Source organism: Sylvia atricapilla, chromosome 4 (genome assembly GCF_009819655.1).
Source record: "Sylvia atricapilla isolate bSylAtr1 chromosome 4, bSylAtr1.pri, whole genome shotgun sequence".
In the NCBI taxonomy this organism is placed as follows: Eukaryota; Metazoa; Chordata; class Aves; order Passeriformes; family Sylviidae; genus Sylvia; species Sylvia atricapilla.
Genome location: NC_089143.1, coordinates 50,881,076 through 50,898,912, shown reverse-complemented (window position 1 = coordinate 50,898,912; position 17,837 = coordinate 50,881,076). Strand labels below are relative to the sequence as shown.

The 17,837-nt window shown below is 36.4% G+C and overlaps 1 protein-coding gene and 1 long non-coding RNA gene across 6 annotated transcripts in view; one reads left to right on the top strand and one right to left on the bottom strand.

The window, feature by feature from the left end:
* The window catches only part of RAP1GDS1 (Rap1 GTPase-GDP dissociation stimulator 1), an 89,047-nt gene that overhangs the window by 53,947 nt on the left and 17,263 nt on the right, over positions 1-17,837 (top strand). For 4 of the 5 annotated variants that reach the window (XM_066317896.1, XM_066317895.1, XM_066317898.1 and 1 more), the window contains one exon: positions 9,949-10,095. The exons of the other annotated variant lie outside the window; for it this stretch is intronic. In XM_066317896.1, the coding sequence (XP_066173993.1) occupies positions 9,949-10,095 (147 nt within the window). The remainder of the gene's footprint in view (positions 1-9,948; positions 10,096-17,837) is intronic. 5 annotated transcript variants of the gene reach the window in all.
* LOC136360569 (uncharacterized) lies at positions 4,104-16,430 on the bottom strand. Its single transcript, XR_010743472.1, has 3 exons — positions 16,339-16,430; positions 4,472-4,505; positions 4,104-4,309 (listed from the first exon to the last, which is right to left on the bottom strand). It is a non-coding gene; the product is annotated as an uncharacterized lncRNA (long non-coding RNA).

Here is a 17,837-nt window from a genome sequence, read left to right as displayed (position 1 = left end):
AAAGACAAGATGTGGAAGCCAGTAATTCTAATTAAAATGTTACGTATCGATAGTAATTTTTTTTTTCCAATTGAGACAAAAGCATCTGTTACCCTTCTGGTTATTATGATTTGTATAACAACTTGAAATACATCAGTAATGATATTTCTCCAAATACATGAGCTTCTTTTGCACTTCTACTGCCCATGTAACTTTAACATGCAGCAATGAGGAATGTCTTTAAGTCTTAAATCAATGTTAGGCTGAGCCTATGCAGTAAAGTCCTTATTGGATGGCTCACAGCAATATTTCTTTATATTGAAAGCCCAGTTGTCCTGTACGTCATCCCAGTAAGTATGCATCACTTTGTTTAAGTGACAGCTTGTGCCAAAATGAGTTAATCAGGTCTCCATTTCTGAGAGAAGCTGGCATGGTGCAGGGTGAAAGTTGTGGGACAAAACAGCTGCTTTGGCAGGGAAAGCCCTTTAAAAATGGCTTTGAAGAGGAGAAGGATTGCCTGAATTGTTTTTCCAAAGGAAAATGGCAGTGGTTCCTCAGTGTTCACAGATCCCAGAGCTGCTGCATGAAGGCAAGACCATTTCCCCACTCCCAAGTTCAGGAGTGGCGACTCCTGGAACACAGCTACCATGGAAAGGTAATTCATGACTAAGTCCCTATGCTGAAAGAGATTTAGTACCTTCCACGAGTTAAAGGGGAATTTTATCGTAATTATATTATTAGGTGCAAATCTCCTAGCCCATTCTTTCCTTTTAACCACCAGTTATGTGGTTTTGCTTATAATCAAAGCTCAATTCTTAGGAATTGTCCAGTCAGAGCATAACAGCTATCCTAGCTGCTTCACCACTCTTTATCCATGAGTCAAACTATAGGTACATTTCCACTGTCTGTCTGTCCATCTCCTCCTGTCATTCTTCCCGGTGCTGTTTCTTTAGTAAGTTCATTCTTTTAAGGGATGTTACAGAGGTACAGATGTTGCAAATAAGGGGTACCTCCCAAACTCTTCTATGTTCTCCCTGCACCTCAGCTCCATGTGCAACATAAAGATCTCATCTTCATTTTTTGGAAAAGGTTATGTTTAATATGGTTCTTGCTGAAAAAAAGAAATGTCTTAAATCAGTGCAGAATGGCTAATTCTGCTGTAGATAAAGCCTAAGAATTATTTGCTACCATAATCTCTGGCCATTGGGGTATTAAGTTAAAGAAAAGCATTATCCAAATTGCATCTCGTGATCACATAATGAACACCCTGGTGATTAGTACAGCCCTCACTCTCTCTGGTGGCTTTTTTCACAGTAGACTGGGAAGAATCTGGTGACTGGTCTCATGTGGCTGATCAAGTGCATGAGAGACAGGGAAACTGAGACTACAGTTTTCAACTTAGGCCTACTTTCTTGCAAGACCAACAAGACAATGTGGGAGAAAGACAGAACCTGTCTGTAGGCAGGTCTCTCTCCTACTCTGACACCAGTGCAGTTTGTGTAGATGAAAGATTAGGCCAATCAAATAAATTTTATCCAGAATTTTAATGGACAATGATACTATATTAAATCAGTATTATTTTCTTAGCAAATAATAGCCTCGCAATATTTTTTATCATGAATTTTGTGATGCACGTGCTATCTTAATCTCAGTGATCTTTCCACAGGTAATTTGTTAAATACTTCAGTTCTGAACTGATTGACAAATTACTTTCCTGTGTTTTTATATAGCACAGTACACATGATAGAGGCTGCCATACTTATGCTATAAAAGTGATAATTCTAAGAGGAAGTGAAAGGCTAGGATATTTAGAGCCTGATTTGGAAGCCATACAAACTAGAGGGAGGCGTTCTGATTGACTTCAGTTGATATTAGATTAGGCTCTTACCCATTAGAAAATACTTCCTTCTTATTGTTTAAAGCATTCACATATTCTGAAAGCTAGCAAAGGGAAGTAAGCTCTCCATATATCTTGTAGCGGAAGTGAAAAATTTCCCATTCTGCCCTCCCATAATATACATATTAATGGTAGTACTTAGAGATCTCCTTGTGCAATCCAGAATTTACTTCTTTTTGTACCACAGCCTTGTTTCTTCATGAAACTGCCAGCTTGGGTACATGTTCTTAGCAACCAAACTTGGTATATAAGCATCTTATAGAGTTGGAAAGAAGCTAAAAATACCAGCTCATTCTATAAAGGCTCTCGTCTGACAGCTGCTTATCTACCTTTCTCAGCAGGAGATTTATTGGGTCCTTTTCTCATTTCCCAAGCTATACATGTCTTTGTTATCTATGCAGTCTTACGTGTATTGATGGCAAGACTCCTAGTTGAATTTCAGCTATGTGGCCTTTCACATAAAAGCAGATCCCTCTTCATCTCAGCCTCGACTCCAGAACATGAACATTTTATCAGTTTTTGTTAAAAAGATCTTATACATGCTATAATTCTGTAAACTCAGATGCCTATCTTGTAAGAATGTACAGATCTATTGCAGGAATCTGCTAAGTAAAAAATAAGAAACAGCTCAATTGTACAGTTATGTTCTCTCAGGAGATACAATTAATTTCAGATCTACAGGAGAAAATCAGACATTTTAAAATAAAACATACTGGAAACAAGTCAAAATCAGTTTTCTTCAAAAAACAGTGTAACCTTTTTCATTACCATATGGAAAACCAGCAGAATCCTAGAACACAACTGATGTTGATAATGGCACACTACTGGCTAATCATTTTTATGAAGGTCACCCTGATTCATGCAGCTAGGCAGCATCTTACCACGATTTTTCACTTATCATTGTACTAGATCCTACCCAATGCAAATGCCACCTACTAAGCTATTTCCTAAGAAATACGATGAAATCAGACCAGAGTCCATAAATTGTTGCTTGAAAAGTGAGTGTTTTGATTGCAGAGAATTCAAATTCAAGGTTTTGATTGCATAGTAATAGTGCTTTTCCTTTAGATCTGTCCTCTCTGAGGCATGCCACAGTCTTAGAAAACTAAAGCATTTTTACTTTTGAAGTCCTTGATAGTGCAGGTTTTTCTCCAAGGCACACAAGTATTGCATCAGCTAGAAACTAGTGCATATGTATGCCAACATATACTTCCTGTGTAATATTGAGTTCTTAGTAGCAATTAATCATGAATGTTCTTAGGAAGCTGTTAAACAATATTATTCTAACTTCTTATCTTACAGCTCATCTAAATGGAATCAGAATGATGAGGAAATCCTTCTAGATCATCCAAAAAAAGATATTTGAGAGGTGATGCAAAACCCAAGTTCTCAGGCTAGGCTCCTCCTAGGCTTCATGATTTGGCACAAATAACACTGATCCCAAACCTAGGACTTGCCTCAGCTGTTTGTAGATCCCAGGTCCACTTATTACTTTTTCAATTCTTGGAATAATTGTCTTTTTCTTTTTCTAGCAAGGAAAGGAAAGTACCCTGGTAGAGTCCACAAATATGCTTTATGGTGAATTATTTTCATTTTCTTTTACTTTTTCCTTCTTGGGCTTTTCCAAACCTACTCCAAATCCCCATGGGTTTCACACTTTCTAAGACTACTCCTCTGGCTGCTTTGGCTACTCCACAGCTCATTCAGGCTCCTTTCAGCAGCAGCCATCAGCACACCTCTGTTCTGCATCGGACTATGACCATGCCATGCTCACTTCACACCCTTCCTCTTGGAGAGTTTGAAGCTGAGAGACAACATTGCGCTGCAGGCTTGGGAGTAGAAATTCTAAATTAATTGTGCTGTTCAGGTCTATTCTGTTAATATCATGAGATGCTATAAATGTCTATTTACCAGTGTAGAAAAACTGCCTGCTGTTTTACTGTGTAATTGGGTTCCATGATTTATTTCATGCTGTATGAAATACTAAGATGGCTTCAGCTCTGACTTACACTCTCATAAACCTAGAGTAATTTATTTGACTGCAATGGAATTACTAAGGAGTTTCATAGAGTTTTAAATTCAACTGAAGAGTCTGCTGTAAACATATTGCATATGAAAAGGAAGGCAAAGCTACATTCAGCTTTGAGGACCTTTACCTGACTTAAGTGTATCTAAGAACATTCTCTTCTTCTCTAAGTTGGCTTCTTTGATTTCAAACAGAATTGGGTAGCAGTAATTACTAAGTTTTAATTACACACTGACGCATCCTTGGAATCCAGAACAAATTACTTGCCAATACTGTGTCTAGTAGTGTTGTATGTCTTGTTGCTGATAAAAACATTTCTGCTGCTATATTAGCATCTCAGATCCACTAGTAGCATTTGATTGGAAGTATTGAAGTCTTGAGCAGTAGATTCATCACTGTTCTTTTGTCTGAAATCAGAAACACATGATTTTTCTTGTATTAATATGACATAAGAGGAATATGGCTAATAAGCAAATGTTATGGAAATTAAATAGTGGTCTTGACTGCAGCTTGCATTTGACTGCCACTTCAGCATAGCATTAGGGAGATTGTAATACCTGCACACTTACCTTTCCCTTCAAATGTTCTGCCAAGCTCCTGACTCTGCAGACAAAAAAATCATGAAAGAGATTAGGGCTTGTTGACATTGATATCCTGTGGTACACACATTGAACATATTATGAAGAAGCTACTAAAAATATCCCTAGATCTCTGTTTGGCTACATTTAAAAATTGTATTTGTTTGTTAGAATAAATTAGTTGCATAAGAGGGCCAATACACTGCTGCATCAGTTGTCATTAGACAAAAAAAATTGCTGGCAACAGTTTTATCCAAAGAGATGAACTCTACCTATCTTCAGTCCTTCAGTACACTATTAAAAGATAGTGTACTCCTAGTTTACTGTTTACATATTTATTATTTTAGCAATTATTCTAAAGGAATAACTTATGAAACAGTACCCTCAATGCTTACCATTAGGGCTAAGCATGCCAGCATTTTAAGATGAACTGACTACAGGACAATCCTGTTTATCTCTGAAGCAAGCAAAACTAATTCAAGATTGGTTTTTTCTTTATAAAGCAAAACTTTTAAGATTATATTGATTGATTTTAACCAGTAAACAAATAAAACAAAACCATACTTCTGGTAATCAGCCTTCTAATTTCTACAGGAATTAATAAAGGAAAGAGAAGTTTCAGTTCAGAAGTTTCAAGACAGAGCAATCCCAAAAATTATCTTTCAAATTACTAAAAAATGAATCTCAAAATACAAGTGCATAGAAGACATGGAAAAGGCAGCAAACAATAGTAGTGCAATATAATCACATGAAGTTAACTTTCCTTGAAAGATAAAATTAATGAAATGCTACTATATATTGTGTAAGCAGGGTTATGGTCTGTAGTCATGCAGTCAGAGACCTGACAGGGGCAGTGCCTAAAAAGCATACACAAACCAGACTGAGGATAAAAAGTAGAGTCAAGTGTTAAAACTGAATTCCATTGCATGGAAAGTTTTAATCTTACAGTGTTCAGACAGGAAAAGAAAATGTAAAGTCCTAGTTTATATAAGTGACAGTATTTTTCCTAGTGTTTATATAGATGATGTCATTTACAGTAGCTCAGGGTTTGCCATTGCTTTTTGAATGTTTTCTTTCTTTTTTTTTTCCACATGTGAACAGGATATTTTTTCCTTTGGAGTCCTACTCCTGGAGTTATTTCCTTACACATGTTCATAATATTCTGTCACATCATAATTTCCTTGCAACGGCCAGTTTGCTATCACAGACCATTGTGGTTTCAGGTGAAAGAATAAGCAGCATGAGCAAATGAGTGCCTCACCACAAAAGTCTTCCAAAATTAAAAAACCAGGGGAAAATAGAAACAGCACATGTAGAAAAAACAGTCTCCTCCAACTTGGGCTACTGTAGATTAGTTCATCTTTTTTTAATTAAGAAAAACAAAAAAGAGTAATCTGTAAAGCAGTGTTTAATCTAAGCAATATTTTGATTAAAAAAATGCAGGATTGTAGCCAAATGCCAAATAATGATGAAGTAATTAAAGTAAAGTGGCTGTATGTCACTTAAATTATTTGATCATTACACAAGTAAAAAGAATTTTAATATAAATACTATATTTTTCCCATGTCAGCCAAATTTGCTGTCTTGGCAATTTAGTTTATGCAAATCAGGGACCTTGATCCTTCCCCTCTCTGACTTGCACCATTTATACCCATGCAATTATATACACCAGTAAACTTTTGCAGAACACGGATTGGGAAAGGGTAATTCAGGTATCCAGTTGCAAGACAAAACTAGAACATTTCAAAGTATAAATTTAATACTTAAAGCCCAAAAGCTTATTTTTAAGAAATGCTGTCAAATTGTTTTCTAGCTGACCATCTGAGAAATGGGTGTATTTTTTAAGTCTAAATATTTTCTGACATCTCTTGCTATCATGGCACAGCCCTTTTGTCCTGACTTAGATTTTTTTCTTGTTACCATTTTGTGACTTATGATTTGTTTTAGGGCTTGGTGAATTAGGGACAAAAACTCGAAGGGAAGTGCTGGAAACATCTTGGGAAAAGCAAATTCAGACTACTCTAAGTGCTACATTGTAAAGATTTAACAATCCTGCACATTAAAAAAAGTTTGGCTGTTGACTTTGGGCATGGTTGAGCAACAGGAAGATTTGACAGGACTGTTTGTAGAGGGAATGTGGACAGTCACAGTAATTTGATAATTCATTTAAAACCTTTTTTTTTTTTTTTTTTGCATAAAACTCCTCTGAGGAACTCAGAATATAAAAAGGGACTGTATTAATTCTTAGAGACAATTGTGTTGAATTGGGCTAAAGAACATTGTGAAGTAATAACTCTTTCTGTAATAAATCTTACTGTACATTTTACAGGGAAAAAAAATCCTTCTGGTTTCTTAGGTTCTTATTCTGGCATCTTTAGACAGTATTACATGCTATACAAGAGCATTGCCCTTTGTGAGCTGCAGTGAAGCATCTTTAAGCAGAAATGTGAATGCTCTCATTAAACTGTTCAATCATTGTTCTCTTAAGAATAGCAAGTGTTTATTTTAAAAGGTCACAGGGAAAAAATTCAACACAGCTTCTGGGAGGCTTGGAAGCACGTTAAGTGTGGGAGCTCATAGAACTGCTGAACTACAAGGTAATAGTTGAATTGAGAACAAGATGCAGCAACATGCCGTGGGCTTGTTTTGACTGTAAACGATTTGGAGTTTGATGAGTATTCTTGTGTGCAAAATCTGTTCCTTAGCGACAGAGGAGTAGTGAGAAGCAAGTTGGTGAAACGCACACGAAGCATTCTGAGTCAGGACTATGCTTTCTGCTTGGTGATGCAGCTGAGCGTCACAGCAGTGCTGGCAGTGGGTAGGCAGGACCTTCAGGGTTTTCCTCCTACATCTGGCACAAGATTCTTTGAGGCCTTGCACTAATGAGCTGAGTTAATCCTCTTGGGCAAAGAAGGCAGCACCAGGAGATCCTAATTCTAGCACTCACCCAGGTCTGTTCTTCATTCAGCTGCCTGGGGCAGAGAAGCAGCCAGGCAGGGTGAGCTCCAGCACAGCAAAGAGGGAGAACAATAAACTCTGCTATGGCATCTTCTTTACAAGTCTACCAGCATATGTAGTCCTGTCAAAGGCCAGCTCTTACAGCCTGCCACCTTTTGAGGTTCATTTGTACCTAACTTTTTGAGTATACCATAAAGACAGACATTGCCTGGAGTGAGATTTGTTTCTGAATCTCCCTGCTTTACTTTCACTGTCAGTACAGAAGAAGCTGGTTATCTGTTTACCTAACAAAAACATGGTGTGGATAAGAATTTTATCATGTATTCAAAGTGAGAGACTGTACAGCAGTTTTTAACAAATCAGAGATATTTGAATTTAAAGGATATATTACTTAGATTTTTTTGTAAAATATTATCACACAGTAATTTTCAGTAGAGCTCTGCCAAATTCTGTCCAGGTAAGGAACTCAGCTTGTAACTATTTTTTTGTGTGTTTTAACACTTGCTTCCAAATTCTCACCCAAGTCTCTAGCTTTCTATTATACTTTGCTTACATATTTTACATGTAGTTCGTCAATATCAGGACACAGGGTTGAGCTTGACATGTGATTCTCCTCTGAATTTATCATCTTTGTTTGTTGATTTAAGTTGCATTATAGTAATTTGAGGACCAAAGTCAGTCCATCTGATCCAGTATCAGTGATTCAGTTTCATTTTGCACACCCGTTTTGACTCAGAACATATGCGTTAAATACAAAATTATCTATTTGCCCAAATTTTCTAGTAAAAAATACCAGAAAAGGGTATATAAAGCAGAATGCTTGAATATTCTTACCTAAATTACTTTTTATTCTCTGCTGATTTGGTAAATGTAAGCACCGAGTCTAAACACCTGACTATATTGTTTCACTATATTTTGATGTAGGACTTCCTTTTGTTTCAGCATTAGAGCTATGTTTGTTATGATATCAAGGATCTAAGATTTTTTTTTATGTTTGTCCTTTTTGTTAATAGTTGTTCCTTGACATAGAGTCCTATCTTGAACTTAATTTTTTAATAGATTATAGTTTCTCCTTTTTCAAAATGAAATAGACATGCCTGCAGCAAAACACAGTTTTCTGATGTCCAGATCCTGTCAAAGGTGGAAACAGTCATGGCAGTGAATTTATTCTGCAAAACTCTTACTACTTTGATAATAATTTTAAGTTAAGACCTGCCAAGAATTGCCCTTCCTTCAGCTCCATTTGGCAAATTTTCTCAAGTTCCTATATGCAATACTTAGAATCCTGTTTTTTATATATAGTATAAGGGGTATATATAGTGTTAACAAGAACTGGAAGATTTAGAAGCTTCTTTTTGCAGAGGTCTGGAATGCTTTACACTGGAAGGTCACATTGTAAATGTGTCCAGTCTTGGGTTTCATGCTCAATACATTGCAGAATGATGAAAACTTGGTAGCTTGACCTGCACATATGATGGGAGAGAGAGGAGGAATGGTAGAGCGGTGAATAACAAGGAACAGAGGAGATTTGCTTTGGGGCCATGAAAAAATTGAGGAGAGGGTTGGTTTTCAGGTTTTTTTCCTTATATTGAAAAACTTTAGTGATTCCCTCTTCCTTTCCCCCAAGGGTTTGTTTTCATCCAGATTTTCCAGCTGATACCAGTGATAGCTCACAGGGAAATCTCTCTTTTTGGAAGCCCTGGAATTTAGTTTATTGACTGCTGTCTATTGCTTATTGCTTACAACTGGGGAAGGAAGCACTATTGATGATTACTATAATAGAAGGCCTATTTCTCCTTTATTCCTATACTGTTGCATCAAATCTGATTTGTTATATAGGAAGAGTTCTGTATAAAGATTAAGATATGTTATTTACAACCCTTGAGAACATTGTAGTCTTTTATACTTGTGGAGTAAGTTTTTGTTTTAGCCGTACAAAAAGTATCTGATAGTGGTATTAAATTTCAGCTATAGAAGTGCAGAGAACATGCTCTGTGGCAGAGTGAGTGCATGAACAGTTGCCACTGGGAACGAGCACCTCTGTCTGCTTTGTACGGTTTTTTTTCCCCTTTTTGTTTTTAAGTAATCCAAGCAATTTATTTTCTGTATTTGAACTTCTTGATCTGCGTAATAGCAAGAGTAATTTCCCTGTGTATGGACTAAGCTGTGTCAAGCACTCACAACCTCCCTCTGGCAAAACTCAGTGCATTTTCAGAATATTATTTATCAGCTCCAGCAGCTCTGCCTCAAACACTGAACTTCTTTACAAAGGTATTAGTGCCAGGTGCTTAATCCTTTTTGTTGTAGGTGTCTTCACTTTCCTAGCTCTGTTGCACTAAAAGTTTGCCCTCAAGCATCTCTCTAGATGAATTTGACAACACCACTGGAGGAATGACTTCACTCTGTTTAAAAGCTGCATTTTGTATGATTACTGTTACGTTCGGGATTCTACGGTGGGATTTGGTTTCTTTTTTTTTTTTTTTTTTTTAATGTAACTCTTTGTTTTACAGATGAGGGCAGGAACGCAGTTGACCATGCAGGTGGTGCACATATTGTAGTAGACCATTTAAGGTCACTGTGCAGTAAAACAGATCCAGCCAGTGAGAAGCTCTTGACTGTCTTTTGTGGCATGCTGATGAACTATAGCAATGAGAATGGTAAACAACACTGAAAATTTGCTTTATGTCTACCAGGAGAACAACCCCAACAAAAAAAGATAAAAAGTTAAAATAATCATCTGTAGATTTACATTGTGGTTGCTTAACACTATGTTATTCTGAAGAGATCAGGGACCTCAATTCACATATACAATTTTCTGTTTCAGTAAAATTATGTTCCCAAAAATACTAGATATATTCCTGACACAATTCCATATAACATAAATTGTGTAAAGTTTTAAGATCAGCATCTGGAATTTACTTCTTTGTCTAAAAGCAAAGCATAAAGATATATCATACAGATTTACAGAAGTTAATTAGAAGGCTACACTAAGTCCTCTCTTTCTCATTAGTATCAAATAACATTATAAGACTAATTAGTTGCAGACATGCAGTGTTGTTAATTATTTAAGGGTATGTATGCCAAACAGTTAATGATTTTTCTCCTTGTGAAATGTATATAAAACCATATGTTACATTGTTCTAAGATAAATGGAGAATCATTTATAGGTATGTTCAAATACTGTTCTGCGTCTACAAATTATTAGTTTATGTTCATTATCCCATGAATTGGAGATGTTTAGGGACTGGGACAAAAACATGAGAGTATATTAAATGAGAAATCCTTGACCACTGAGAGTAACACAACAGCATTTTACATTAGTTGTACAAACTAGTACCTAGCTTGCTACCGCACACAAGTGTTTTAATGTGCCAAAATATATTTACAGCATTCACACATTTTCAAGTTTCAAAATGTGAAGAAAATTGGAATACATTAGGAAGGCTACAGAGAGGCTGTTCTCCTGACTTGCAATGGCACAGATTACAAATACAGTTAGTAATTACATTGTCCTCAATCATGCCCATTTCCTGAATTGCAGTGTTTCATCTTGGGAAGGAATATCATCTTTATCAGTTACTCACAATTTCCTGAAAGATAGCCCTTGCTGTAACTCACTTTCCAATCCTATGTTCCCAAAACTTTTCTACTTTTCAGGATGGTCTGTAGGCTTTATTGTATACATTTTAAATCTGCTTTATCATCTCTTCTAGCATAGTTTCCGTGTGTGTTTTCTGTGCCATCTCTCTGGAGATCTCAGCTCTTTGTGTTACTCATCCAGCTCCAAATATAACTGTTGTATGTGTCTCATCTCTTTTGCTTGTTCTTACATTGGGTTTTTTCCTCCTCCTTTCTTTGTATTATCTAATAATTCTTGCTTACAGTACTTCTTCCATCTTGTCTAAATAGTAACTTTTTGGTTCCCTCATTTCATATAGTATCAGGAAGTGTTTTGCTTTACCATTTTGCATGAGTATCACATTTATTATATTTCATAGTGTTAACTCAGTCCTTTTCTTTGTTACAATATTTGGAGCAAATAGATATTCTCACCTCTAAGCTACCAGAATGCTCTAAATTAATTAAAACTAATGAGTATGCAGTATACTTAGTAGCTCAAGACAGATGAATCCAATAGCAATGTGTAGAGATACTGGTATCAGTTTTGCTTCAGTGACCAAGCTCCCAGCAGATCTTCTCTAGGAAAACTAATTATGAGATAAATCTCCCAAACAAGCAGCTTCTGAACAGTTTAACTGTTAGGAACATTGACTAAATGACTCATTTCATCTAGTAAGATAGCTTATTCTGATGCAATCAATAAAGCAGTTGTGTGGTTCAGTGACAACCAGAAGATTCACTAGCTGCTCTCCTCGCTCCCAAAGATCTTTCATCTCACACACAGGAGCCACTGATGCAGTGTCAGAAGTGAGAAATGCAGTATTCCAAGCTCTTGGATCAGGGTGCTCACCAGCCCTGTGTTCTACCGTCACATCAGGGAGGAGTGCCGGGGGTTTACCAAACCTTCATCTTACCCCACATACTTGGTTGTCTCCATGAGGAAGGGTCCTTTTTTGTAGGAATCCAGCTCTTGTTTGGCCCAGCATTCATGGGTAGGCTGTCCATTGTGAATTTGCTCACTGACTGGGGCAACCATTGAATTAAACCCCAAATAATATGCTAAATCAGTATTTTTAAGAAGTGATTTAGAGAACTGAATTTTAGAAAAAAATTCAGTGACCATACTTGTAGCATGTGAATAGAGAAATGGGTAGATGACCTGTCTTGCCAGTTTTAAGAGTCATGAGTACAATTAAACTGTTACTGTGAGTTGATCTAAAAATACCACCTGCGGGCCATTGTAAATTGTCAGGACAGCAGTCAAACTCAACTAGGAGCCCAAGACAACGACTTATTTCCATGCATTGCAGCAGCAGGTGAATAATATTCTGCCTAAATGCACTTCTTTGCTGACCTGTTAAACATCAAAACTGAAATTGCCCTGACAGTTAATTGTCCTCACAGCTTAGTGAATACCATTTTTGGGATTTACTTGCAAAGGTTTGAACACAGCTACTTAAGAACAAGATAAAACACTGCATTGGTTTTGCTGAAGGATGAGCAGTATAGGACTGCAGCCTAGAGTCACAGATGTCTTTGTCCGTAGTTATGGAAACCAATTGGACAAAAATAAAGGAAAAAATATTAGGCATGGAGGAAGTGTTTCAGTCTTTGAAATAGCACTTCTGAATTCTCTTTTCATTTTTCTATAATCTTTTCCAGCTTGGCATGCTGTATTAAAAAGTTACAGGAGGGGGCTTGGAAGATTCCTTTAACTGCTCTTAATGACTTGCACTCTTTCAATTTGTACTAGCTGTCTAGATAAGGACCATTACAGCACAGTTGGTTCTTAGTTGCATCTAATTATCTGTGAACACCCTAAGATTTTCTAATCATCCGCATTTTATGAGCAAAAGAGTATATAAATTGTTTTTGATTCCAGTTTGTCATTCCCAGTCAGCTAATTGCCCTCTTTTTCCAATAGCTACTACTTCATTATTAGTAACTATCAACTGCCTTATTTTTTTTAACATGAGAGACTCAGTCTTGAGTCTTAAAATTTAAGGGATTTATCACACATAAGTTTTACAAAAAAGGCAACTAAAGAGCAGCTACAAGTAAGACTTCCTTTTCCTAAACAGAGCAAATTAATGGAGTATTCTTGTATCTCATCCTGATTCTGGACGCTCAGCTTGCAATTGTAACTCCAGTCATAACAGTGTTGTCTAAGCTTTAAAAATAGGATGCCTTTTATAAGGTTCTTGTGTCATCTGCTTGTGTTCAGGAATTATTTTTGCTTACTGTCTCTCAACTCTTTCTTTGCTTCCTTGGTATTCTTATCATTTCATTAGTAACTACAATTGTTAAGACAACAAACTCAAACTTTGGAATTTCTTGCAGTTCTTTTAAGCCTAAAAAAAAGTGTTGATATTTGATTTCACTGCTAGAAATGAGAGGGGTTTTTTCTAATGGAAATCATCCCTTTGCCTTCCGCCCAGGTTATCTCGACCCTCTTGTCATAATTGTATTTTGCTACCCAAATTCAATCACACACAAATAGCTCATCCCTGCTTTCATTTATTAGCTTCTGTGTAGCCATTAGTCTGCTTGAGAGCAAGAAGCAAAGTAAGCTTGGATAAAGAGGGGAAAACTAATAACTAATCTAATAAAACTAACAATCATATGCAAACACTCACGTAAAAGAGTTAGAAATATGAGTGGTTATTCTGCAGATCCCGTAATCCTGTAAGCCAAGACTATTTGCAAGTTAATGGAATCAGTCCATAAGGTAATGAATTGTCTCTTGAGGATCTCTAAAACAAACCATGAAGGCTTTTTAAAGAAATGCAGAAATTATGGAAGAATTAGGCCAATTGGCTTATTAGATAGTCAAATTTGAGATCAGAAGTTAACTGGATACAGTATGCATGTGTGAAAGTATACATACTTTTATATATATATACACACACACATAAAAGTAGTGGATAAAAGTAACTACGTTTATAGACTGCTGCCTCATTTCATTTCATAGCAAACTTCCGTCTGTCAAGATTGTCTTTCCTTGAGCACCTTCGTAAAATGTGACATCCTGATGTTAAATCATACAACTGCTGAGCCTTTCTTATTCTCACAAAACACTTAGCAACTGGAATGGATGTTGGGGTCTGATGTGCACTGTTGACCATCTGCAGAAGCTATGTAAATATACAAGAAATGAAAGGGAGATATACTGCACCATTATTATGGTCTGGCAGCAATATTTCAGTAATGTGTCCTAAGACTTACCATTGCTAATTTTCATGCTTTTCATGGGTTTTGTTTCATTTACATCACAGCTAGAGATGCCTAGCATGCTTTCGAGACCAAAATACACTTACTTGCAAAGTAACCTAAAGTATGTAAAAGCAGATAAAAAGTATGTTCTTTACCATAGTGAGATAATCAATACAATCACCTTTATGTTCTGTCATGATTTAACATACCTGTGGGGACTGCAAGCAGGTTTCTCTAGGGTATGAAATTATGCCATCAATTTGTACAAAACTACTTTTCCTTCAGCATTATAATCACAGTTATTGATGGGACACAAATGATGAGTTGTTTTCTGAAATTCTTTTCAAATTCATGAATTAGCCTAAATCAGCGTTTTTAATTAAAATGCCCCCAATAAAGTTCTCAATTTGGGATATTCTCCTCAGATCTTACTCTTTGGAATTTCCATGTGTGTCACCGAAGGACATGGAGCCATTGAAATTCAAGTTTTAGGTAGGTAATTCTTTGTGCTGGCGCATGTATTGATTGCCTTTTATCTACCTGTATATGCATCTGTACAGCATTACTGTCAGTGCTTTTCACCCCAAAAAGGACACACAGGCATAGTGCAACATGTGGTAGCAGTGTAAACTGTGGTATTAAGTCATAAATTCAGAAGAGGCATACAGTTTTTAATGCTTCCTGCTCGCTTTGCATAAAGTTTTGCTTAGGAAGTGGATAGAAGTGCTGTTTCATCCTGAAACACAATGTTCCCTGGTGTCACAGCTCGCTTTAGTCCTGTGTCAGGCAACTGATTGTAGGATGGATGAATATTTCCCAAAATTGTCTTCTACCCTAGTAGGGCATTAACACTTCCTGTAGTGAAAGGCCAGAATATGCAGTTAGTGCAAGTTACCCAGACTGAGGTTTTCCTAGGGCAGAGAGAGACCTGGTGGCAGTGTGTCCAGCTGAGACTGAACCACTTAGATATGTGCTGTAGATCTCCATACCAGTGAGATGCCTGATAGTTTTTTCTTAAAATGTTTAATAGGCTTTGCTAGAGAAAGAGCCTTCTGTTCGTGATAATGACGGATGTAAATGTCAGGTCCAGAATTTGTATGGCAAGCCCAGGCTTAAGTATAAACATAGCAAATAGCTGCTGGCAGCCTTTTATTTTCAAAGGTCTTGCTTCCTGTGCAGCTTTGTGACTCACAGGATTGCCCCGTCTTTGTCAAAGGAGAAAATTTATAAATTTTAAATTATAACTTACTGCTGTTAAAGCAATGTTTACTTTATTGTCAGTTCTTGTAATGCCATTCTTACCAGTGTAGGTATTTCCTCTACTCAGGTGCCATCCTTCTACTCTGGGAAAATCAGACTGGTATGGAGTTTGGTATAATACCTGACTTTTGACCCAATACAATTGTTCATTCTTAGTATATGGGTTTTTTTCATTTTTTTTAGTTTGGAAATTCTAGAGGTACTTTAGTCAGTGCACTCTGTGCTCTCAACAATATATCTTTCTATATGGCTCTTAAGATTCCTATTCCCTTTCAAAGATTATGTGGTTTCTCTCCATGCTTTTTATGTATTTTGTATTCAAAATAGAGAAAGCAGAAAAAAAATCCTGCTCAAAATGGAGAGTTAATACTTCTGATGTTGGAATGAAGTTCATAGAGACTGTCTCTTTATCCATTACAGTTGGATAAAGTGATTTTTAGAGTGACTAAAGGTATAGTCTAGTAACAAACCAATTTCTTTCCAAGTAATTTTCTATGGCATTTGTGGTTTGTGTCTTTGTTCTCCCACTCTCCATGACAACCAGTTTTCCTTCAGAATTTTTAAGTGTTTGCAGGAGACAATCACAAACCAAGGACAAAACCAGATTATTTACCAGTAACTTGAGTTCTCCTACACAACAATTTTCTCTGCAGAACCATTTCATCTCCCTCTCTCCCCAGTTTTCCTATTGAAAGACAGATTTTTCCAGTCAGTTTGGAATGAAGTAGGAGGGTGTAGTAGTGACTCACACATCTGCCAGAGGTAAAATGGCATTCAATGCATGCGCTAGTACAATTTGTGCTTACCTGAAATTTGACAACTTCAACAGCTCTTTGGTGTCTGACATGGCGTTCTCATAAATTTCACTAAAGACTATGAATCTGTGGAAGAGGTAATCCCTCCCCCCAAAAAAGGAAATTCAGTTACTGGTAAGTAATACAGCTTTATTAAAGATGTCAAGCCATAAGGATTCCTGCTTATCCCCAGTAACCTGTAATAACCATGCCATTTACTTACTTGGTGTACCAAATTCATAATTATTATCCAAGTATTTTATACTGAATACAAATGAGCTAATCATTCTGGAATCATATCATAATTTTCATTATATGAAATTTCAAACATGCTTGGCAGAATATTGAGAGCAAAGATTTTTTTGAGAGCATGATATGATTCTAAATTTGCTAAACTTCAGATGTCATGTGTTTTTATCTCCCTGTAAAAATCTGCAAATTTTCATGGCTCTGATGCCACAGAAATAAGAACTCCAACTGATTTTAGTTGCCTAGAATGAATTCCTTAACAAGAAAACCACACTAAAAACAACAAACAAATGAAACAAATAAACCAAAGCCAAAACAACCCCACCACCCCAGAATTCCCCAGTAGGGCTTAACCAAAAGCTAAATGAAGTTAATAGCAATTCTCTTGACTTCACTGGGCTTTAAATCTTTGTCTTTTGAGTCTGTAACATTTAAACGTAGTTCAAGTATGTTACAAACAGAGGAAAAAAGATGCTTAGGAAAATTACTAAACAGCATCTGGTGTGTTTATGTCTGCTTCATTCTATTCAAGTGTGAAACAATGTTTTTCTTCTTTGCTATGTTGTAGGTAAAATGTGTAAGAGGAAATACTGTTATAAATAATCTTTTAAACCAATCATGTTTCTGCCTAACCATCAAAGCATCTTTCTATTTGCAGACACCTAGGAGCAATACTTTTCTTACTTGTAAATACTATAAACTTTCATCCTATGCAAGAAGTTATCAGAATGGCTTCTAAGGACTTTTCTTATACCTTCCATTTTTTTGTCTTTATTAAACTTTCTTTTTTCTCAAGCTCTTCATAATCTACATTGTGACTTCCTGTGTTTATAAAACTTTTCATGTTTATTTCAGTGCCAGTTTATATTCATTCTAATTTTAATTTTCCAGTTTTGATCTTTAATTTTAAAAAAGAGTATCTAGAAAAAGCTCTCAGATAAATCATTGTTTTGCTGACCTAGTTCAAGTCAATTTCAGTCAGCTAGTCTCAGTGAGCCCAGAATCAAACTTGACATGTATTAGGAACTTGATAACCACAAAATTGTCAGTAGCTGCATAATTCACTATACCCTATGAGCAGATCAGGAAGGAATATTTCTGGGAATACATTCCACTGCCAGGGACAAGGAGAATTAGGAGTCCATATCTCAAATCCAGACCAAATCCTAGTCTGAAGAGTAGAGGAGACAGGCATTTTAATGCTGCTTAGCCTACAAGTTGCTTTGTGTGAAAAATGCTTTTTTGGTTAAAAGAACAGTACT